The sequence below is a fragment of the Coregonus lavaretus genome, assembly GCF_964263955.1.
Source record: "Coregonus lavaretus genome assembly, chromosome: 21".
Lineage (NCBI taxonomy): Eukaryota > Metazoa > Chordata > Actinopteri > Salmoniformes > Salmonidae > Coregonus > Coregonus lavaretus.
Genome location: NC_140008.1, coordinates 6,087,209 through 6,110,433, shown reverse-complemented (window position 1 = coordinate 6,110,433; position 23,225 = coordinate 6,087,209). Strand labels below are relative to the sequence as shown.

Here is a 23,225-nt window from a genome sequence, read left to right as displayed (position 1 = left end):
AGTCCAACAAACTTTACTATTAGTAAAGTGCACAATAATCCATACACAACCTCGAAAATACAGAGGCGAGAAACAGTACGCAACATGCGTAAAACAAATACCATGAAGAGCGCAAAACACGCAGCTCAAAAGACACGCGGACAACAACACACAATATAACTAACACAAAACAGGGAACTTATAGGACACGTAATTAGGACACAAACAGACACAGGTGTACCAGACAGACCAAAGCAATCAACACACGAAACATACAACGGTGGCAGCTAGTATTCCGGGGACGGCGAACGCCGAAGCCTGCCCGAACCAGGAGGAGGAGCAGCCTCGGCCGAAACCGTGACAGTACCCCCCCCTTGACGCGCGGCTCCAGCCGTGCGCCGACCCCGGTCTCGGGGACGGCCAGGAGGACGCAGACCCGGGCGCGTGGGATGCCCACGGTGGAACTCTGTCAGGAGGGATGGGTCGAGGATGTCCCTCCTAGGCACCCAGCACCGTTCCTCCGGACCGTACCCCTCCCACTCCACGAGATACTGGAGACCACTCCTCCGGCGCCTCGAGTCCAATATAGTCCGGACCCTGTACGCCGGTGCCCCCTCGATGTCCAAAGGGGGTGGAGGGGTCTCTCCTATCTCCTCCTCTTGGAGTGGACCAGCTACCACCGGCCTGAGAAGAGACACATGGAACGAGGGGTTAATATTTTTGTACTCAATAGGCAGTTGTAATCTGTAACACACCTCGTTCAATCTTCTCAGGACTTTGAAGGGCCCCACAAACCGCCGACCCAGCTTCCGGCAGGGCAGGCGGAGAGGCAGGTTTCGAGTCGAGAGCCAGACTCGATCTCCCGGTGCGTACACCGGCCCCTCACTGCGGTGGCGATCGGCGCTCGCCTTCTGTTGACGGATGGCACGCTGCAGATGGACATGGGCAGCGTCCCACGTCTCTTCCGAGCGCCGAATCCACTCGTCCACCGCAGGGGCCTCGGTCTGGCTCTCGTGCCACGGTGCCAGGACCGGCTGATACCCTAAAATACACTGGAAAGGTGTTAATCCGGTGGAGGAGTGGCGGAGAGAGTTCTGGGCCATCTCTGCCCAGGGGATATACCTCGACCACTCCTCCGGCCGGTCCCGGCAATAGGACCTCAAAAACCTACCCACATCCTGGTTCACACGTTCAACCTGCCCATTGCTCTCTGGGTGGTACCCCGAGGTAAGGCTAACCGAGACCCCCAGGCGTTCCATAAAAGCCCCCCAGACTCTGGAGGTGAACTGGGGACCTCGGTCGGACACAATATCCTCGGGGACCCCATAGTGCCGGAACACGTGGGTAAAGAGGGCCTCGGCGGTCTGTAGGGCAGTAGGGAGACCCGGCAGTGGGAGGAGACGACAGGCCTTAGAAAACCGATCCACAACGACCAAAATGGTGGTATTACCCTGGGAAGGGGGTAGATCGGTCACAAAATCTACCGAGAGGTGGGACCATGGTCGTTGTGGAACGGGCAGATGATGTAACTTACCCCTGGGCAAATGTCTAGGTGCCTTACACTGGGCACACACCGAGCAGGAGGAGACATAAACCCTCACATCCCTGGCTAACGTTGGCCACCAGTATTTCACGCTAAGGCAGTGCACCGTCCGACCAATACCAGGATGTCCAGAGGAGGGTGATGTATGAGCCCAATAAATAAGCCGATCACGAACCTCGAGCGGAACGTACGTCCGCCCCACAGGACACTCGGGGGGAGTAGGGTCGGTACGCAGTGCCCGCTCGATTTCCGCATCGACCTCCCATACTACCGGAGCCACCAGACAAGACTCTGGCAGTATGGAAGTAGGCTCAATGGACCTCTCCTCCGTGTCATACTGCCGGGACAGTGCGTCTGCCTTACCGTTCTGGGACCCAGGGATGTATGTGATCTTAAAAACAAACCGGGTCAGGAACATGTTCCACCTAGCCTGACGAGGGTTCAATCTCCTAGCTGCCCGGATGTACTCCAGGTTACGGTGATCAGTCAGAATGAGAAAAGGGTGTTGAGCCCCCTCAAGCCAATGCCTCCACACCTTTAGGGCCTGGACTACAGCTAACAGCTCCCTGTCCCCAACGTCATATTTGCGCTCCGCCGAGCTGAGCTTCTTGGAGTAGAACGCACAGGGGCGGAGCTTAGGTGGCGTGCCGGACCGTTGTGACAGGACTGCCCCAATACCGGTCTCGGACGCGTCCACCTCTACTTGGAAAGGCAAAGAGGGATCCGGATGCGCCAGCACCGGGGCCGAGGCAAACAGGTTCTTCAGCTTGACAAATGCCCTGTCCGCCTCAGCTGACCACTGCAAGCGCACCGGACCCCCCTTTAGCAGGGACGTAATGGGAGCTGCAACCTGTCCAAAGCCCCGGATAAACCTCCGGTAGTAATTAGCAAAACCCAAGAACCGCTGCACCTCTTTTACGGTGGTTGGAGTTTGCCAATTACGCACAGCCGATACCCGATCTACCTCTATCTCCACGCCAGACGCGGACAACCGATAACCCAAAAAGGAGACGGACTCCTGGAAGAACAGGCATTTCTCTGCCTTGACATACAAGTCATGCTCCAACAGTCGTCTCAATACTCGGCGCACCTAGGCTACATGCTCGGCTCGTGTAGAAGAATACACTAGAATGTCGTCAATGTACACCACTACACCCTGCCCATGCATGTCCCGGAAAATCTCATCAACAAAGGATTGGAAGACTGAAGGAGCATTCATTAACCCGTACGGCATGACGAGATACTCGTAATGACCCGAGGTGGTGCTAAATGCTGTTTTCCATTCATCCCCCTCCCTAATGCGCACCAAATTGTACGCGCTCCTGAGATCCAACTTTGTGAAGAACCGCGCTCCGCGTAATGACTCCGTCATCGTCGCAATCAGTGGAAGTGGGTAACTGTATTTTACTGTGATCTGATTGAGACTACGGTAATCAATACACGGGCGCAATCCCCCGTCCTTTTTCTTCACAAAGAAGAAACTCGAGGAGACCGGAGAAGTAGAGGGCCGTATGTATCCCTGTGCCAAGGACTCGGCTATGTAAGTCTCCATAGCCGCAGTTTCCTCTTGAGACAGGGGATACACATGACTCCTGGGAAAAGCTGCTCCGGTCTGGAGATTTATCGCACAGTCCCCCTGTCTATGAGGAGGTAGCCGTGCTGCCCTCGATTTGCTAAACGCTAGTGCTAAATCCTCATACTCGGGGGGAATGCGCAGTGCGGGCACTTGGTTCGGACTCTCTACCGAGGTCGCCCCTATGGAAACACCTAGACATCTCCCTACACACTGGGCAGACCACTCCATAAGAGCCCTCTGTTGCCACGCTATGGTAGGATCGTGGGTGCTTAACCAGGGAAGCCCCAACACCACTGGGTACGCAGGAGAGTCAATCAGATAGAACTGAATGATTTCCTCATGACCCCCCTGCGTAGTCATCGTCAGCGGTGCTGTGACCTCCCTGATCAGACCCGACCCCAACGGCCGGCTGTCTAATGCATGGACAGGGAATGGAACTTCTACCGGCCGAAGGGGAATTCCTAACCTAGCACAAAATGCCCGATCAATAAAGTTCCCAGCTGCGCCTGAATCTACTAGCGCCTTATGCTGGGAATGAGGTGCCACCTGTGGAAAACGCACAGGAATACTCATGTGACCAACAGAGAGCTCTGGGTAAGTGGGGCGCCTACTCACCTGAAATGACTCCCCAGTGCGTGACCTGTTGTCCCCTCTCTCAGAAGACCCTCCCCAGCACCTGGCCGCGGTGTGTCCTCCACGGCCACAGTTGGTGCAGGGGGTGGCCCTCCTCGGGTTCTCCCTCCTCCTCTCTCTAGCGCCAGCACCCCCGAGCTCCATAGGAATTGGCTCGGAGGTGCTGGAGGATGGAATGGACAACCCCCACTCGGGACGTCCGCGGGTGGCCAGCAGGGTGTCAAGCCGGATGGAGATGTCCACCAGCTGGTCGAAGCATAGGTTGGTGTCCCTGCAGGCCAGCTCACGACGAACGTCCTCTCGCAGGCTACACCGGTACTGGTCGATGAGGGCCCTCTCATTCCATCCCGCATCCGCAGCTAACGTCCGGAACTCCAGTGCGAACTCCTGTGCGCTTCTCTTCTCCTGTCGGAGGTAGAACAGACGCTCCCCCGCCGCCTTCCCTTCAGGTGGGTGATCGAAGACTGCCCGGAAGCGGCGGGAGAACTCAGGGTAGGTGATGGTAGCTGCGTCTATTCTCCTCCATTCGGCGTTGGCCCATTCCAACGCCTTACCGGATAGACAGGAGATGAGGGCGGAGACGCTCTCGTATCCCGAGGGCGCTGGGTGTATAGTAGCCAGGTATAGTTCGATCTGCAGGAGGAACCCCTGACACCCGGCTGCAGAACCGTCATATGCCCTCGGGAGCGAGAGCCGAATACCACTGGGTTCCGGCGCTGAGAGAGGAGGATTGACCGGTGGCGATGGGATGGTGTATGTGGACGTGGGCACCTCTCCACTAGCCAACCGGTGCAGAGTGTTGGACACCTCGCCTAGAACGGCCTCCAGTTGCCGGATCATGGAGTCCTGCTGACTGAGCCGTTCTTCTAGTGACCAGGCTGTCGTCGCTGATCCTGCTGACTCCATAAGTGGTGTGTTGTTCTGTCAGTTTGGTACCGATGTGGATGTGATGAGGAGTCAGGCGCAGGACACAGAGGTTTAGTCCAACAAACTTTACTATTAGTAAAGTGCACAATAATCCATACACGACCTCGAAAATACAGAGGCGAGAAACAGTACGCAACATGCGTAAAACAAATACCATGAAGAGCGCAAAAACACGCAGCTCAAAAGACACGCGGACAACAACACACAATATAACTAACACAAAACAGGGAACTTATAGGACACGTAATTAGGACACAAACAGACACAGGTGTACCAGACAGACCAAAGCAATCAACACACGAAACATACAACGGTGGCAGCTAGTATTCCGGGGACGGCGAACGCCGAAGCCTGCCCGAACCAGGAGGAGGAGCAGCCTCGGCCGAAACCGTGACAGCTATGTGTAGTATAATGTAGCTGGACTGTCACGATCGTCTTGACGAGAAGGAGTAGACCAAGGCGCAGCGTGTGAAATGAACATGACTTTAATAGATAAAGCACAAAATACAAAACAAAACACGATCGAGAAGTCCACAGTAACACTGACTGAACACGGAACAAAAACCCACAAACACAAGGTGAAAACACACAGTTTAAATATGGCTCCCAATCAGAGCTAACGAGCCAACAGCTGACACTCGTTACCTCTGATTGGGAGTCACTCAATACAAACAAGGAAAGACAACCACATAGACAACCCAACCAAACAGAACACAACGAAACGAACACACCCTGGCTCAACATACAAAGTCCCGGAGCCAGAGCGTGACATGGACATTGTAAAGTCTGCTTCCTATAAAGCTATGTGTAGTATAATGTAGCTGGACATTGTAAAGTCTGCTTCCTATAAAGCTATGTGTAGTATAATGTAGCTGGACATTGTAAAGTCATACACACAATTATATTACTTCTTATTGACATTCAACCTGGGAATGAAAATTTAAGCAATTAATGTACAAACATGTCTAAAACAAATCCTGCAACAAAGGACCAGGTGTGAATGTTCTGGGGGGTCTAAATCTACCCCTAACCAGTTTGAATACACTGTTTGATTTCACCCCCAGACCCCAAAACACACCCCATTCAAAACATTTTTAACAGCCCCCCACCCGATGCAACTCAATATTAAGAAGGCATACAGTCAGTGTACAGCCCAATGCACTACCCCCAGGATCACAACAAGCCCCTCACACATTGGACCACACACACACAATGTGAATGGAAATATATTATTATATTTCTATATATTACAATCACAAGAAAGGGTGTTGGTTATTTTAGTTTTCCAAGTAACATTTCTTGGACATGTCCTTACTTTAAAAATAAGCATGTTTGGTCTTGTTTGAATCAGCCTAATTCTCTGGTTATAAATAAAATAACCATGATTGGCAGAATGTTTAATTCACATTTCTGGCTATTAATGCATTGTGGAACTATGAAAAATAGGGAATAATGTTCCCAACACACCCACCTCACAGTTCCTACACAGACCCTGAGGCACCATGCAGGTCTGACACCAGAGGAGGCTGGTGGGAGGAGCTATAGGAGGACGGGCTCATTGTAATGGCTGGAATAGAATCAATGGAACGTATCAAACACAAACATATGAAACCACATGTTTGACTGAGTTCCATTTATTCCATTCCAGACATCACAATGAGCCTGTCCTGCTATAGCTCCTCCCACCAGACTCCACTGCCTGACAACCATTCTATTGTCTTGAGGACTTTACAACCATTTGGTCTGATCAAAGACCAGGACACCCTTTCAAATAGATACATCCTCTCAGCCTTGATGACTAAACTAATCAAAGACTGACACACACACACACACACACACCACAGTAATCTGATCATGGTGACTCCACAGTAATAACATTTATAACTCATAAGTCACCAGGTGTGATTTACCTTTTGACAGATGAAACCCTACATCAACTACTAATGACTTATGGGAGGAAGTGTGCATTTCACATATTAAGATATAATACAAGGATACTTCCTTTGTGTGTTGTACTTAGTCAATTGAAAATGTGCTTAAAGTTTTTTAAAAACAGCCTTTTTGATGATCTGTTTTGAGTTTTGTATTAAGAGTTGTGTATGTTGTGAAATTCTACCACATACTTGTGAAAATAGTACAAAAGTGATTATAAAATCTATAATACATGGATACTTCCTTAAATGTACTTATTTTGTGTTATGCAGTTATGTTATTGAAACAGAATAAGTCTAATGAGAGAATAAATAAGTAAAGTCCAACCATTACCTCTCTCCTCTTTCACATCCCTCTATCATCACTCCATGGGTGTGTCCCAATAATCTCTCCTTCCTCCTGAAGTGTATCATTCCTTCACTACTCCTCTCAAATGTAAAAGCATTGGATTGGTGTTGGCATGGGGTAGAGGAAGTTTACATATACCAGTCATTTCCTTTTAAATCCATGAAGGGAAGTGGACAAGTTCAAACTTAGAAAGGAGATAATAGTTCCACACCCCATGTGTCCTGATAACTACAGGAATGGAACCATATTGAGGTTGTCTGCTTTCTATACGGTTTGATATGTGTGAGAGAGAGAGAGAGAGAGAGAGAGAGAGAGAGAGAGAGAGAGAGAGAGAGAGAGAGAGAGAGAGAGAGAGAGAGAGAGAGAGAGAGAGAGAGGACATCAGGTAAAGTTCTGGAGATGAGGGAATATGTGTGCAGAAAGACACCCTCTAAGTATGGTTAACCCCAGTTAGGCCCAGTATGGACTATCAATACAAGTGACCATTTAGAATGTGACCCAGTTCAATGAGTCTTAACAGAACTGGGGGATGTCAGCCATGAAGTTGTCTAAACACAACTGGAATATAATTTGTTTCTGATTCATTGTTAATGGATTTTCCATTAGGAACACAGGGGGAAAACCTAACACAACAACACACATAACACACAACCAATAAAAACACAAAGGGGGAGGAAACCACTAAAGTCATTACCATATTGTCATTTTCTAACGACAGGGAGAAAACATGTAAAATCTAGAAGACTACTTTAGATCTGGTCAGAAGTAGCCTAGTGCACTACGTAGGGAACTAGTGTCACGCCCTGGCTCGGGGGACTCTCGTATGTTGAGCCAGGGTGTTAGTTTCTATGTTTTTGTTGTGGGTCTAGGTTACTTATTTCTATGTTGGTCTGAGTGACTCCCAATCAGAGGCAACGAGTGTCAGCTGGTTGTCTCTGATTGGGAGCCATATTTAAACAGTCGGGTTTTCATTCGTGTTTGTGGGTTTTTGTTTCGAGTCTGTTTATGGTAACCGTGTACTGTCACGTATCGTTCGTTGTTTTGTTCGTGTTGCCTTCAGTGAGAATAAATATGTTTGCATTCAACGCTGCGCATTGGTCCACTCTGTTAGACGATCTTGACAGAAAAACCCACCTCTACTGGACCAAGCAGCGAGTCGAGGAGCCATCGCCAGGGAAATCGCTGGCAGATCTCCGTGGCAGCTTCGACTAGGTCAAGCCCATTGAGGAGCTGAGTGACGAGGGTTGGAGACAGAGGAGCGAGAGGTGGGCGAGAACGATGGAGGCCTGGCCCACGGGGAGGAGAGACCCCCAGAACATTTTTAGGGGGGGGCTCACGACGTCGGGGCAGCAGGAGGCCGCTATGGAGCGGTCCAGCGGGGTTGCAGAGGAGGCCGCCAGGTTACAGGGGCCACTGGTAGAAGAAGGGATGGAAGGTGTAGAGGCACGGCGAGAGGTACTGGGGTGTGTTACCAGTCCGGTCCGGCCCGTTCCAGATCCCGGTGTAGGGCCAGTGGTGTGTGTCCCTAGTACGGTCCGGTCTGTTCCTGCTCCCCGCACCAAGTCTGTGGTGCGTCTCGTCAGCCCGGCTCTGCCCGTTCCTGCTCTCCGCACCAGGTCTGTGGTGCGCGTCGCCAGCCCAGTCCGGCCCATTCCTGCTCCCCGCATCAAGTCTGTGGTGCGTCTCGTCAGCCCGGCTCTGCCCGTTCCTGCTCCCCGCACCAGGTCTGTGGTGCGCGTCGCCAGCCCAGTCCGGCCCATTCCTGCTCCCCGCACCAAGCCTGTGGTGCGTCTCGTCAGCCCGGCTCTGCCCGTTCCTGCTCTCCGCACCAGGTCTGTGGTGCGCGTCGCCAGCCCAGTCCGGCCCATTCCTGCTCCCAGCACCAAGTCTGTGGTGCGTTTCGTCAGCCCTGTCCGGCCCGCTCCTGCTCCCCACACCAAGCCAGTGGTGTGCGTCGTCAGTTCAGCACGGCCCGTGCCTGTTCCCCACACCAAGCCAGTGGTGTGCGTCGTCGGTCCGGCACGGCACGTGCCTGTTCCACTGGTGCCTGGTCCGGCGCCGGTCAGATGCGTTACGCCGGAGCTAGAGCAATCCGCTCCACCAGTGTGCAGTCCAGCTCCGGTCAGCAGAACCAGACCGGACCAGGGGTACTTTGGGGGGTTAGAGAGCGAGTGGGGATCATGCCCGGAGCCGGATCCGCCGCCTAGGCGGAGTGCCCACCCGGTCCCTCCCCTGTTGTGTTTCGTTGGCGCGGTCGGAGTCCGCGCCTTTAGGGGGGGGTACTGTCACGCCCTGGCTCGGGGGACTCTCGTATGTTGAGCCAGGGTGTTAGTTTCTATGTTTTTGTTGTGGGTCTAGGTTACTTATTTCTATGTTGGTCTGAGTGACTCCCAATCAGAGGCAACGAGTGTCAGCTGGTTGTCTCTGATTGGGAGCCATATTTAAACAGTCGGGTTTTCATTCGTGTTTGTGGGTTTTTGTTTCGAGTCTGTTTATGGTAACCGTGTACTGTCACGTATCGTTCGTTGTTTTGTTCGTGTTGCCTTCAGTGAGAATAAATATGTTTGCATTCAACGCTGCGCATTGGTCCACTCTGTTAGACGATCTTGACATCTAGTAGAGAGAGAGAGTATCTATGTGGACCCTACTACAGTTTAACCAGCTCAGCTATAGACTACACCAGCATGACTAGTATCTATGTGGACCCTACTACAGTTTAACCAGCTCAGCTATAGACTACACCAGCATGACTAGTATCTATGTGGACCCTACTACAGTTTAACCAGCTCAGCTAGACTACACCAGCATGACTAGTATCTATGTGGACCCTACTACAGTTTAACCAGCTCAGCTATAGACTACACCAGCATGACTAGTATCTATGTGGACCCTACTACAGTTTAACCAGCTCAGCTATAGACTACACCAGCATGACTAGTATCTATGTGGACCCTACTACAGTTTAACCAGCTCAGCAGTACCATTATAGAGCCTAAACCCAGGATAGAGGGGCTGAGTGAATGTGGTCTGGACTCTGTGGAGGAGGGTCATTGTGTCAGAGACACTGTAGAAGGACAGAGTACCTGCCTTGTGATCCAGGTACACTCCTACTCTGGAGGACTGAGGGCCTGATACTTTAGTCATAACATTATTGTGTCTGAACCAAAAACCACCACTATAACACTGTAAACTCCAGGACTTTTCATTCTCTCCAAATGCACCATCTGTCCCTGTTCTGCTGATGTCTTTATATGAGACTGCTGTATAAACATTCCCACTCCACTTCACCTCCCAGTAACAGCGTCCAGACAGACCCTCTCTACACAGAACCATCAAGTTGTTTGTGAATCTGTCTGGATGAACAGGATATGGTTGTTCTTGGTCTGTATAGGTCACCTTTCTGTTCCCTTTAGACAGGGAGAGGAGTGTGTGTCCTGTGTTTGGGTCCAGTGTGAGCTGACAGGAATCTGGGAGAAGAGCAGAGCAGAGACCAATGAGGGGAGTTAGAACAATAAGTGAAGTCAGATACTGTATCTACCCTGTCTTTGATTAGAGCACAGCAGAGATCAAATCAGAGAAATATGAGGAGTGAGATAGATACCCAGTCTTTGATTAGATCTACTATTGCTATATATTTCAAGAGGGATTGTTAGGAGTGTCAGTAAAAAGAGACTGTTAGTTACTTCAGAATAAAGAGACTCACATTGTAAGAACTGTTCTCTGGTCTTGGGCTCTGGAGGCAGTACAACATCCACTATATTCACTACAGACACACAAACACATTCACAGAGAGAGGGAATGTTATCATCATACCATATTCCACATGTATATGACTAGTAGGGAACTTTCAATGGTCTAAAGTTGATGTTCTTATTATTTTCAACACACCTGTAGTGGAGATCTTGGTCCATTCTCCTTTAAGGACGTCTTCTAGTTTCTCTCTCAGTTCAGACACAGTCTTACTCACATCTCCAAAGTACTGAAGAGGACCGACAACGATACTGGGTAAGTCTGAAGATACACTGGTACTGGAGAGAGACTGATAACTCTAGAGAGAGAGAGAGAGAGAACAGAACCAAATGATTGAGAGTTTCACATTGAGTTTTAATTTCATATCACATGTATCAAGGCAGTTGAGTTACCTGGAGGAAATGGATGTGATCCTCTGTGTGTGAGAGCTGCTCCAGCTCAGTGCTTCTCTTCCTCAGCTCTTCTATCTCCTGCTCCAGTTGCTCCAGGAGTCCTTCAGCTTGACTCACTTGAGCCTTCTCTTGGGCTCTGATCAGCTCCTTCACCTCAGAGCGCCTTCTCTCAATGGAGCGGATCAGCTCGGTAAAGATCTTATCACTGTCCTCCACTGCTGCCTGTGCAGAGCTCTGTTAAGAGAGAGAGAGAGAGAGACTTGTCTTACTTTAATGAGCCATCCTCATTACACTAACACCCCCACCCCTAAAAGCACATTGCGTGACACCACAACCTCTACACAATCACATTATCCAGTACCCAACACCACAGTACAATACACCAACCAGCACCACATTCCAACTGTCCATCCAACCCCTCCTCTCCAGCCGTACAGACAGCCCCCCTGAGCCCCCATACCTCCTGAAACATCTCCACACTGTTGATCATTTTGTACAACTCAAACTCAACCCTAAGGCGTCAACAGTAATGGCATTACCCTGGCAACACAGAAAAAACATGATGAACAGTCTGTAATTGCAGAAAACGGACACCCCTCCCCAACTCCCAGGTCAACCCGAGCCAACCAGCTATTGGTGTCCAGGGCTCCATGTAATACCCTCCACTGGACGACCCCTGACCTTTCCAGCACTGGGAGCTTATAGAGCACCCTCCACCTATACCCTGCCATGCTCTCAGCCCCCACAACCCCCTGCCACTGATGCCCCTTCACTCCCACTAAGCTCAGAGTGTTAAAAGTCAGTAAGTCCTCCAGACTCTCCTGCCAGTCCCCAGTCTCTGCTGTCACTTGCAGTGGTGGAAACAGTGGTGGCCCCTCCTCAGGCTGCTCCAGCCCTAAGTACTGCAGCATAGAAATCAGAGACCCCTGCTGTATTGAGTCTCTCCGGCCGCATGATGAAGATCTGCTGATCCAGCCCCAAACCACCAGCCCTCCTCAACAGAGCACATGCTGGTTCCCTCCAGCCCACCTCCGTACGGTACAGTAGCCTCTGTGCTGCTGAGTCAGAACGCTGCCACCCTGACCAGAAAAAATTCACTAACTTGCGCTGCAGGTCCACAAGCAGACCACCGGGGGCATTGAGAATGGCCAATTTAAGCCATAGAGAGGATGCCACCAAGTTGTTGATGATCAGCACCCTCCCTCTGTATGCCACTTGGGAGATGAGCCACCTCCACTTCGTCAGCCTCGACACCACCGCTTGTGACACTCCTTCCCAGTTCTTCCTATCCCAACCCTCCGAGCCCAGATACACCCCAAGCATCTTGAGCCACTCATAGCCCCACTGCAACCCCCCTGGAAGCTGCGGAGGTGCCCTGTCCCTCCATGCCCCACATAACAGAGCCTCACTCTTGCCCCAGTTTCCCTAAGCAGAAGACGCCCCCTCGTACACCCTCAAACTATTCTCCAGGGCCTGTAGGTTCTGCTCATCCCTAACCAACACAGACGTCATCAGCGTATGCTGACACTGCTATGCCTGTCCCCAACCCTATGCCTGGCTCCCACACTCCCTGTAGCCTCCTGCGTAGCAGGCCCAGAAAGGGCTCAATAACAAGAGTGTATAGCTGCCCTGACAGAGGGCATCCCTGGTGAATGCACCTCCCTACCCAGACTGGCCTACTGAGCCCTCCCCACACCTTGACCATACATGAAGCCCCAGCATACGACCGCGACATTACGTGGTCCTCTGTAGCTCAGCTGGTAGAGCACGGCGCTTGTAACGCCAGGGTAGTGGGTTCGATCCCCGGGTCCACCCATATACAAAAATGTATGCACGCATGACTAAGTCGCTTTGGATAAAAGCGTCTGCTAAATGGCATATTATTTATATTTATTTATTTAACATTTGAACACAGGCCACAAAATTCTCCCCACAACCAAAACAACACATTGAACAGATATTCATGGTCCACCCTATCAAAGGCTTTCTCCTGATTATGAACAGATTGTTTGTGATTGAGCGTCCTGGTACACAGTACGTTTGAGTCTGTTAACGAGGACCTTGGCAAAGACCTTATATTCCACACAGAGCAATGCCACAGGCCTCCAGTTCTTTAAGTCGCTCAAATCCCTATTTTGGGCAGGAGAGTCAAAGCCTCCCGTCTACAGCTTAGCGACAGCTCCCCCACCCCGACGCACTCACGCAACACACGTTCTGTCCAATAATTCCCCAGAACTTTTTATAAAAATCCACAGGCAGACCGTCTGAGAGACAGCAGCTGAGAGTTTGTGTAAGGCCAGGGAAAGGTGTATTTGATTTCTCTGTGACAGAGAGAGTTTGGAAAGGTCTGTGAGCAGAACCTGAGAAAACCCAGGATAATAATAATAATAATAATATGCCATTTAGCAGACGCTTTTATCCAAAGCGACTTACAGTAATGTGCATACATTTTTACATATGGGTGGTCCCCGGGATCGAACCCACTACCCTGGCATTACAAGCGCCGTGCTCTACCAATTGAGCTACAGAGGACCACAGAGTTCTGCCCTCTATAAATCAGAGTACAACTCCACAGCCTCATCTCCCCACAACAGAAGTTACCGACCCATCAGGCTCCCTCATCTCCTCACAACAGAAGTTACCCACCCATCAGGCTCCCTCATCTCCCCACAACAGAAGTTACCCACCCATCAGGCTCCCTCATCTCCCCCACAACATAAGTTACCCACCCATCAGGCTCCCTCATCTCCCCACAACAGAAGTTACCCACCCATCAGGCTCCCTCATCTCCCCCACAACAGAAGTTACCCACCCATCAGGCTCCCTCATCTCCACCACAACAGAAGTTACCCACCCATCAGGCTCCCTCATCTCCCCCACAACAGAAGTTACCCACCCATCAGGCTCCCTCATCTCCCCCACAACAGAAATTACCCACCCATCAGGCTCCCTCATCTCCCCACAACAGAAGTTACCCACCCATCAGGCTCCCTCATCTCCCCCACAACAGAAGTTACCCACCCATCAGGCTCCCTCATCTCCCCACAACAGAAGTTACCCGCCCATCAGACAAACGTAAAACAAGGGATTTTCTTGGTTTCCCCACTCTGTTTTTCCAACCCCTCTGGTGAAACAGAGAACTAAGCCCTGTACTATAATATAATAAAATGTGCCATTTTGCAGACGCTTTTATCCAAAGCGACTTACAGTCATGCGTGCATATTTATATATATATATTTTTTGTGTATGGGTGGTCCCGGGGATCGAACCCACTACCCTGGCGTTACAAGCGCCGTGCTCTACCAGCTGAGCTACAGAGGACCAGGTGCAGACACATTTATGAAAGCAAAGACAAGGTCATTATTTGGGCTATAAACACTAACAACCTACCCTTACACACCTCTTTTGCTACCCCTGCACTAAGATTTCTGCCATGGCATTTAAATGTTTTTGTTTGACATATTCCCCCAGTCTTTGCCGGCGTTCATGTTAAGGAAGTCTAACCGTGAAATCTCCATAAGAGGTGGGAGGGAAATCACCACAATCAGAAACCAGTAGAGAAGCCCATAAAGCCGCCATGCCAGAAAAAAACATCAATTTAAGCAGATTCTGAAGACATGCCCTTAAGAACCCATGACCCATTTTCTCAGCCTATACCGCTTCTTGGGTGAGAGGACACTAAACCCCTCATTCTTCATCACGTGTTGTACTGACCTTACAAACCTTCCAGGATCAATCAAATAAGACTCCAGCAGAACCTTCTTTTTCCCCTTTTGTCTCCATCAGGAACCTAGAAAGTTCTCTCACCGTATATACTGGGCCCACAGCCTGACAGCTCTGGATCCAATGAGCCGTCTGAAAATGAGACGCCTTGTCCTCCGCTCCCACAGACTCACCTCCCCCCTCTTCCTCCTCCTCCATTGGCACGGTACCGTCCTCCTTCTCCCCAGTCTCTGCCCCCCTGCACTTCCCCCCTGATCAGAGTCTCTTCCCCAATGACAGGCAATATTTCCTGGGATGAGCCCACCAAGCCTTCGCCCACCGGAGTCTCTGTTACTACAGAAACCTGCCTCAGCTCATGTAGCCCAGCTGCAACCCTCCCCACCACCGCTTTCTCCACGGCCTGCGCACCACCACTTGGCCATGCACTACTACAGTGTAGCTCAGTTGGTAGAGCATGGCGCTTGCAACACCAGGGTTGTGGGTTCGTTTCCCATGGGGGGATGGTATGAAAATGTATGCACTCACTAACTGTAAGTCGCTCTGGATAAGAGCATCTGCTAAATGACTAAAATGTAAAAAATGTACTCTCCTCCCTCCTGGTACCCCTGCCATTTTTTTGCAATTCTGAGTAATCACTATTTTAGTACGGATTAGTAAGGAAAAACACTTTATTCAGTACTACTGCAGTTGCTTAATAATTCCAATAGATGGAAGGATAAGACCATGAATGACATTTCAGAAGATTAGTTTAGTTCTCTCCCTGGATACACCACCACTCCACCTCACAGGAAAACTCCTGCCTGAGCTTTTTACTGTCCCTTTCCACACTGCTAACACAAGAGGAAGGACAGAAAAAGCATTTAACACATTACTGTGAAGTAATATAATGATGAGTCATGTTTATTATTACCTGTTTTTATGGTCATGTTTTGAAATTATACTTCATTACTATAATGATTATCAATAAGCCTAAACATTAATTCAGTCACCTCTGGTCGACAAAAACGTATTTTCCTAGAACATTAATTGTCAAATTCCTCAACCAGCATCGAGCACTCTGCCTTCTCACGCAAGCGAGGGGCATGTTGAGGTAAATATGCTAACCGTGACGGTTGCATTATGTAATTTATTGGTGGGCTGGAAGATGCAGTGTTTTTTCTTTTCTATTCAGAGGCTATTTACTCCCAATATGAGATAATTTTATATAGAAGGTTTTTATAATGCATGTTTACTAGGGTTGAGGTTAGCGCATCTGAGTAGGGATTATTTGGCCGGGGTTCAATACCTGTCCTACCTATCAATCATATTGCTGCTTGTAGCCTATAACTGATGATCCCCACACTAGAAACACCGAAAACTATCTGTGCTAGCAAACCCTGTGTTCCACCCCTCCCCTGTGTAACCTTGAAGTTTGTTAAGAAACAAACACTTGTCTACGAAAAGAGACAACATGTTTAATGGATTCCGCTTGGCACCCAGCCGAGAGCACAAGAAAACCACTTGCAAATTTACCAAAACTAACCAACTACTTGCGGTCTGTTCGTACGTAATAAACGGAGGCAGATTAGCCACCACAACTCTTGTCAAAAGAGGCGAAATCTGCACCAACACACCCCTTACAAAAATCCCACTCGCAACAAGACAAACCTTTTTCATTAACACGACCACCGCCTTGTTCATTCTGGATGCAGAGTGCAGATGTTCCGCTCCAACCTGTTCGCCGACCATGAGCAAAACTTCCTCCACACCTTTCTCCGGAACGCACCCGAAGCGACAGCGTTTCTTCTCCACTCGGTTGAGGCCATCACGCCGCCCTAACAAACTACCCCTACTCCCCCCTCAACTCTAAACGATAAACAGTGGAAACCAATAAACAAACCCTCCACCATGAGAAAATACATTCATAAAATACGCAAGAACCAAAAGAAAAAAGAATAGTAGCCCTCCTCACGAACCACAAAACTCTCACACCTACAACTTCTTCTTCTATGATATAATGGCGGTCCACAAACCAACGTTAAAGGTGCATGCCGCCACCTACTGTGCTGGAGTGTGTGGTCAATCACGGTTTCCAACATTTCTAAATCCTCCTACCTAACTCAGTACTTCTGAGAAAATAAAGAAGAGCCCTACTAACTTCTAATAGACCCTCCCCCATCCCCAAAATCCCTTCCAAACCCCCCCAACCCCGTCCAACCTCAATGACCCTACACTTCAATCTTTCCCTCTCTTCAACATACTTACAACAATATAACAACACATGCTCCACCGTTTCATCGACCATACCCTCCAGACACAAATCATTCCCATGCTTGCCAACCAGATGTAATGACGAGTTCAATGTACAGTGTCCTAAGCGCAATCAAGTAAACACCACATCTTCCTTCCTAATCTGACTTTTGAATCTTGGTCCACCGACCTTTCTTTGGAGGACATATAAATGCCGGCCCTTGTGCTCAGAGTACCATCTCTTCTGCCACACATCTATCAAAATGGCTCTGATCTTACATTTGGCCTCACCTCTACCCAGTGGAACATTAATATCAATTATATCTCGTTTCAAAGCTCTTTTAGCTAACTGGTCTACAATTTCATTCCTTTCCACACAATAGTAGGTCACTCCTATTAGATTTACCAGATGATAAACTATTCAATACAGACAGAGAATCTGAGAATACTATAATTCTAACAGGTTGTACGTCCTCCACCCACTGGAGGGCAACTATTATCACCAACAGTTCAACTGAGTATACTGGCAGTTCATCTGTTAGTCTTCTACATATCTGCACATCAAATTCAGGAACGTAAACGCCTGCTCCTGTGAGCCCACTATCTGGGTCCTTGGATCCATCTGTGAAAAGCGGTAAAAAAGCATAAAAACTTCTACCAATGTAATTGTCAACCAGTTTCACTATATCACTGACTTCTGACCAATCTTTCCTTTTCTCTACCAAGGTTAGATCAACAACAGGGTCTGGGAGTAACAATGGAGGAACATCCCCTATCACCACAGAAGGGCCAACCTCCAACTCCCTCAAACCACTCTCATCAGCAAGCTTTCCAACTGTCCAACCAAAACCACTGCCTTGTCTACTAGTATATTCCCAACAGTCATCTAGAACAGTAGCAGTGGGATGCTCAACCTCACAGCCTTTCAACCTAATAAGCGAATGACAATTTTTTTCGCCATATATCCAAAGGCATCTCTCCTGCCTCCACTAGTAAGGCACATACAGCTGTTGATTTAAATGCACCAATACATATCTTTAAAGCTATATACTGGATTCTGTCCAGCTTCTGAAGCCAAGTCTTTACCTCTGTTCCATAAACTGTACACCAGTAATCAATTGGCGTCCTGATCAGAGCTCTATAAATATCCATCAACGACTGTATATCAGCACCCCATTCATAATCAGAGACCCACACAACCAATTACCGTAAAAGTGATGGAATGAGAGAGACAGAGACATCGTTACAACACTGTACATAGCCATAATTTAGCATTTCTTCTTCTTCTTTGGAGTTTAATGGCGGTTGGCATGGAAAAATAAAAAAATAAAAACAACAAAACAACAAATCTTCTGAAGTCAAATCTTGTATGCCCAAATACTTCTCTGCAGCTGCCACCACAATATCTATTTTCTGTGATTTACATTCAATTTCTGCAGTACAGTTGATAACCATTGCTATGAACGCTAAGAAGCTATCTTTACTAAAGCATATATCACTCGTTGGCCTATCCCTCTGTGCTGGCACAGATCTACTACTCTCAGGGATCCTCTCAGGATCTCTCACCCTTGACCCATCCTCCTCTACTTTCTTCACTGCCTCAGCATACGACACCTTCTGCACTACTCTGACTCTAGCCACCTCAACCTGCCTCTCTCGCACCGGACACTTCCAATCCCCAGCAACATGGGCATCCCAACAGTTGACACACACAACTTTATCCACCGAAACTACACAAACCTCTATCCCATGCCCTCCTGCACACTTCCCACATCTTGGAATCTCCCTCCTACAAACTGCTGCAACATGACCATAAACGTTGCACCTGAATCAGCAAAGTTCTAAGGATAACTGATATATCCTACCATGACTTTATCGGGTAAAGACTCAAAACTCAAAAGGACTGACAGTGACTCCTATGTTTCACCACGCAGACCACCGGGTCTGCGTTGCACCAAACGGCGGGAATCACAAACACCAGCAGTCTTCAACCTTAATTGCTCCACTTCTACACTTAACATTACCCCAGAAATCACTCCTTTCAATGGTGCCCTGTTCCTAAGAGCAAAGCAAGAAACAGATCTTGACCCAAGTTGCGTGACACGGAGCGCCCACTCCCTCTGGTCAGAAGAAACACAAACAAATATCACAAGTCCACTACAGGTTACCTTCACTGATTCAACTGCACCCAACTCCTTTCCCACCCACCCTGAAACTACAAATGGATCTGCCAAAAGGTATGGATCCACTTTCTCCAACAATGTAACTCCTACTGCACCCGATTCTTCTATATCATGTCCATTGATGCCAGGCTCTGGTTCTGAGCTCTTCACCACACCTTCTACCTCACTTAACTCTCCCTCATTCATTTCCATTTCACCTCCAGAACTCAGTCTGGCGAATGGCTCACTCTGTTTGCACTTGAATTATAACATTTGAAATGTCTCTATTCCTTTGAACATTTTGTGAGTGCAATGTTTACTGTTCATTTCTGATTGTTTATTTCACTTTTGTTTATTATCTATTTCACTTGCTTTGGCAATGTAAACATATGTTTCCCATGCCAATAAAGCCATTTGAATTGATTTGAATTGAGAGAGAGAGAGAGAGAGAGAGAGAGAGAGAGAGAGAGAGAGAGAGAGAGAGAGAGAGAGAGAGAGAGAGAGAGAGAGAGAGAGAGAGAGAGAGAGAGAGAGAGAGAGAGAGAGAGAGAGAGAGAGAGAGAGAGAGAGAGAGAGAGAGCTCCATGTTAATGTATAGGGGACATGAGTCAGTCATGGTTACTCATGGTTATGTGATGAAGTAGCCCCGCCTGCGATTTCAAAATCAGTGTCGGCCCTCAGCCCAATACGGAATGTCCTCTTGGTGTAACGGTCAAGCTGTTGCTTTCTCCCGCGGTAGACCTGGTTCATAACCAGTCAGTTACATTAAGCAGTCTATTCTCTGACAGGGGTCCAGACAGCCTGTTCCCAACAGTGGGATTGGATAGGGGCCCCTCTCCCTCTCTCTCTGACTGGAGGAGAGAAGTGAATTGATGCCTCTCCTCTGGTCAACAATACTCACCTTGAGAGACTCCACAGCCTGTTGGAGCTCCTTCAGCTCCTTCTCTCTCTCCTGGAATCTCTGCTGGACCTTTTGCTGACTCATCCCCAGCTGCCTCTGTGGAGAATCACTCTTCAATGAGCTATCAAGCTTTATTTGTCCAGTAGATCAATAGTATAGTAATGGGACATAGGGCCCATAGAAGATAGAGATTACAATGTTGAGGAAGAGTCTGTGTGAAATTATATTATTATGTTGTTATGTGAATGATTATAGTTTTAACAGTGCACAAAACAGGGGAGCTGATTGGGTGTTTGATAACAAATTACAATGGTGTTTGACTTTATAAAATGGTGATACATTTGGAGACTCTGGGTTAACATATCTATATAATCAAGGTTTGTGTTCATATTTGTTCTGCCGTGGATCGATATCATTTGAATGATCTCATATTCAAACAGCCTTAGTTCCTACTCTATCTTTAATTATTTGATTATCAGACAGTCACAAACAAGTAGTTCTGGTCTTACCTGTTTCTCAGTCCTCTCTGCTGCAGCTGACACTGTATCATGGCCTTTATGTTCATCCATTGTACACAGCATACAGATACACTGTTGATCGGTATGACAGAAAACCTCCAGCAGTTTGTCATGATCAGAGCAGATCTTCTCCTGTAGTTGTGCGGTGGCTTTGACCAGCTTGTGCTTCTTGAAACCAGGAAATTCATAGTGAGGGTGGAGGTGAGTCTCACAGTAAGAGGCCAAACACACCAGACAGGACATAAGGGCTTTCTGCTTTCTGGTCCCAGTGCAGAAATCACACGCCACATCTCCAGGTCCAGCATAGCACAGAGCAGGAGGGGGAGCAGCCTGGAGTCCTGTATTCTTCAGTTTCTCCACCAACTCAGCCAACATGTTATTTTTCCTCAGATTAGGCCTTGGAGTGAAGGTCTCTCTGCACTGAGGACAGCTATAGACCCCTTTCAGAACATCCTGATCCCAGCAGCCCTCAATACAGCTTCTACAGTAACTGTGTCCACAGGGGATGGTGACCGGCTCCTTCAGTAGATCCAGACAGACAGAACAACAGAACTGGTCCTGGTCCAGCAGAACTCCCTGCTGAGCCATTTGGACGGTTGTTCACTCTCACACAGACAGACGACACAGAGACTCAGATCAGTTTCGTTTCCTCAGAAGACAGTTTGTGGCAGGGGGATGGACTTCCTGGTTCTGCCAGAGGGGTGGGGTTAGAAGGAGGGAGAGCTTTGAGGAATGGAGGAAGAGAGAGAGGAACTGCATGCAACAGGAAGAGGGAGACAAATAGATTTGTTCCTAGGTTAGAGCCCTTAACATGGAACAAATGAAATAATGAATCTTAAAATGTGAGTTGTTAGAATATATAAAGGGTAACAGTTTCTATGAAGTACATATGTTTAATTATTTTAATGACCTTTATAATGCCTTATAATACACTTACTTGTTTAAATTAAGCAATAAGGCCTGAGGAGGTGTGGTATATGGCCAATTTACACTACCACAGCTAAGGGCTGTTCTTAGGCACAACGCAACGCGGATTGAGAATTATGGAACACTTTCAAAAATCAAATCACATTTTATTGGTCGCATACACTTATTTAGCAGATGTTATTGCGGGTGTAGCGAAATGCTTGTGTTCCTGGCTCCAACAGTGCAGTAATAACTTACAATACACAACAATACACACTAATCTAAAAAGTAAAGGAATGGAATTAAGAAATATGAAAAGATTAGGACGAGCAATGTTGGAGTCCGGAGTGTGTGTATATATATATATATATATATATATATATATATATATATATATATATATTGATCAGTGTGTTTTTCTGTAACACACTTGGTATCACAATTCTTGAACCCTTAAACATAATTCCATCAAGTCCAGATAGCTCATCCCTGTATTGACCATTAGGGTATGGTATAGCTTATACAGACTACCTGCATGTTATGGCTTGAATCACCTTTTGCAAACACTCATCTTCTGCAGTAGCACGGGAAATAACTGTCCACATTTCATCTGAGACTGGGCAACTCTTTCTGGTAAGGTTTACATGTATGGTCTCGTCCTGCTCCTATATCTAGTTTGGTTCTGAGCTGTCAAAAGCTCTGGACAATGTGTCTGCCACTAACAATTCTTTCCCTGGCCTGTACTCGAGTTGCAAGTCATATTTCTGAAGTTTTAGAAACAGTCTGTTCCCTTGGTGGTGTGTTAGACCCTTCTTTACAATAGTAACTTAAGGTTGATGATCTGTTTCAGCCCACACTGTTTTATCACATATAAACACACTGAATTTCTCACATGCATATGACAGATTCAATGCCTCTTTCTCAATCTGAGCATAGTTACACTCAGAAGTTGTCAGAGCCCTGGAGGCATATGCAACTGGGCGCCATCTAGTGCCATACTGCTGTAACAACACTGCACCTTCACCTACTTTAGAGGCATTTGCTGAGATTTTGGTTTTGCGCTTTTTATCATAGAACCAAAGTACTGGAGCATGCATGATCAATGCCTTGAGCTCCTCAAAACTCTTTCTGGTGATTACTGTTCCAACACCACTCTGTAGTTTTACACAGTAGACTTCTCATCTCACTAGTGTGAGTTGCCAGATTAGGTACAAATTTGCCCACATAGTTAACCAGCCCTTAGAACCTTTGTGTGTCCTCTTGATCGGTAGGCAGTGGCATGTTCTTGATGGCGGTCACTTTGCTCTGGTCTGTCTGAACACCTTCACATGTTAGTTTTTACCCAAGAAGGTTATTTCTGTCTTTCTGAATTCCCATTTGTCTGCGTTTAGCTTTAGCCCATTATCTCTGGCTAGATCAAGTGCTGCTTTCAACCTGGTGTTGTGCTCTTCAAGAGTCTGAGCCCATATTAGCACATCATCAATGGACACTGTGGTGCCTGACACACTCTCATATATCTGTTGGACTGTCCTATGAAAGACTTCTGGTGCTGAAGTGAGACCAAATGGGAGCCTTTTAAATGACTAGCTACCAAAAGGAGTATTGAAAGTACAAAGCCTTGTACTCTCCTTGTCTAGACTGATCTGCCAAAACCCTGATGAGGCGTCTAGCCATCTCCCCTCTGGTAGGCAGCTGAAAGTGTTCCC

The 23,225-nt window shown here is 48.0% G+C and overlaps 1 protein-coding gene across 2 annotated transcripts; it reads right to left on the bottom strand.

The window, feature by feature from the left end:
• Positions 1-21,282, bottom strand: LOC311149187 (tripartite motif-containing protein 16-like). 2 transcript variants are annotated; one of them, XM_084186271.1, is made up of 7 exons: positions 20,605-21,263; positions 20,096-20,191; positions 11,081-11,314; positions 10,827-10,986; positions 10,642-10,701; positions 10,335-10,405; positions 1-663 (listed from the first exon to the last, which is right to left on the bottom strand). In XM_084186271.1, exons 1-7 carry the CDS (start codon positions 21,199-21,201, stop codon positions 478-480), a joined length of 1,404 nt encoding a protein of 467 aa, XP_084042397.1. In that variant the 5' UTR covers positions 21,202-21,263; the 3' UTR covers positions 1-477. The 2 variants fall into 2 exon arrangements, with proteins under 2 accessions (XP_084042397.1, XP_084042396.1); XM_084186270.1 differs by lacking the exon at positions 1-663 and having other exon boundaries at positions 9,408-10,405; positions 20,605-21,282.
• Between the last annotated feature and the right edge of the window lie 1,943 nt (positions 21,283-23,225).

Coding starts and splice junctions, on each gene's coding strand:
- LOC311149187 (XM_084186270.1), bottom strand. CDS start 21,201: ATGGCTCAGCAGGGAGTTCTGCTGGACCAGGACCAGTTCTGTTGTTCT. Junction 10,702..10,826: donor GACCAAGATCTCCACTACAG/GTGTGTTGAAAA, acceptor GTGTGTCTGTAG/TGAATATAGTGGATGTTGTA. Junction 10,406..10,641: donor CAGAGAACAGTTCTTACAAT/GTGAGTCTCTTT, acceptor CTCTTCTCCCAG/ATTCCTGTCAGCTCACACTG.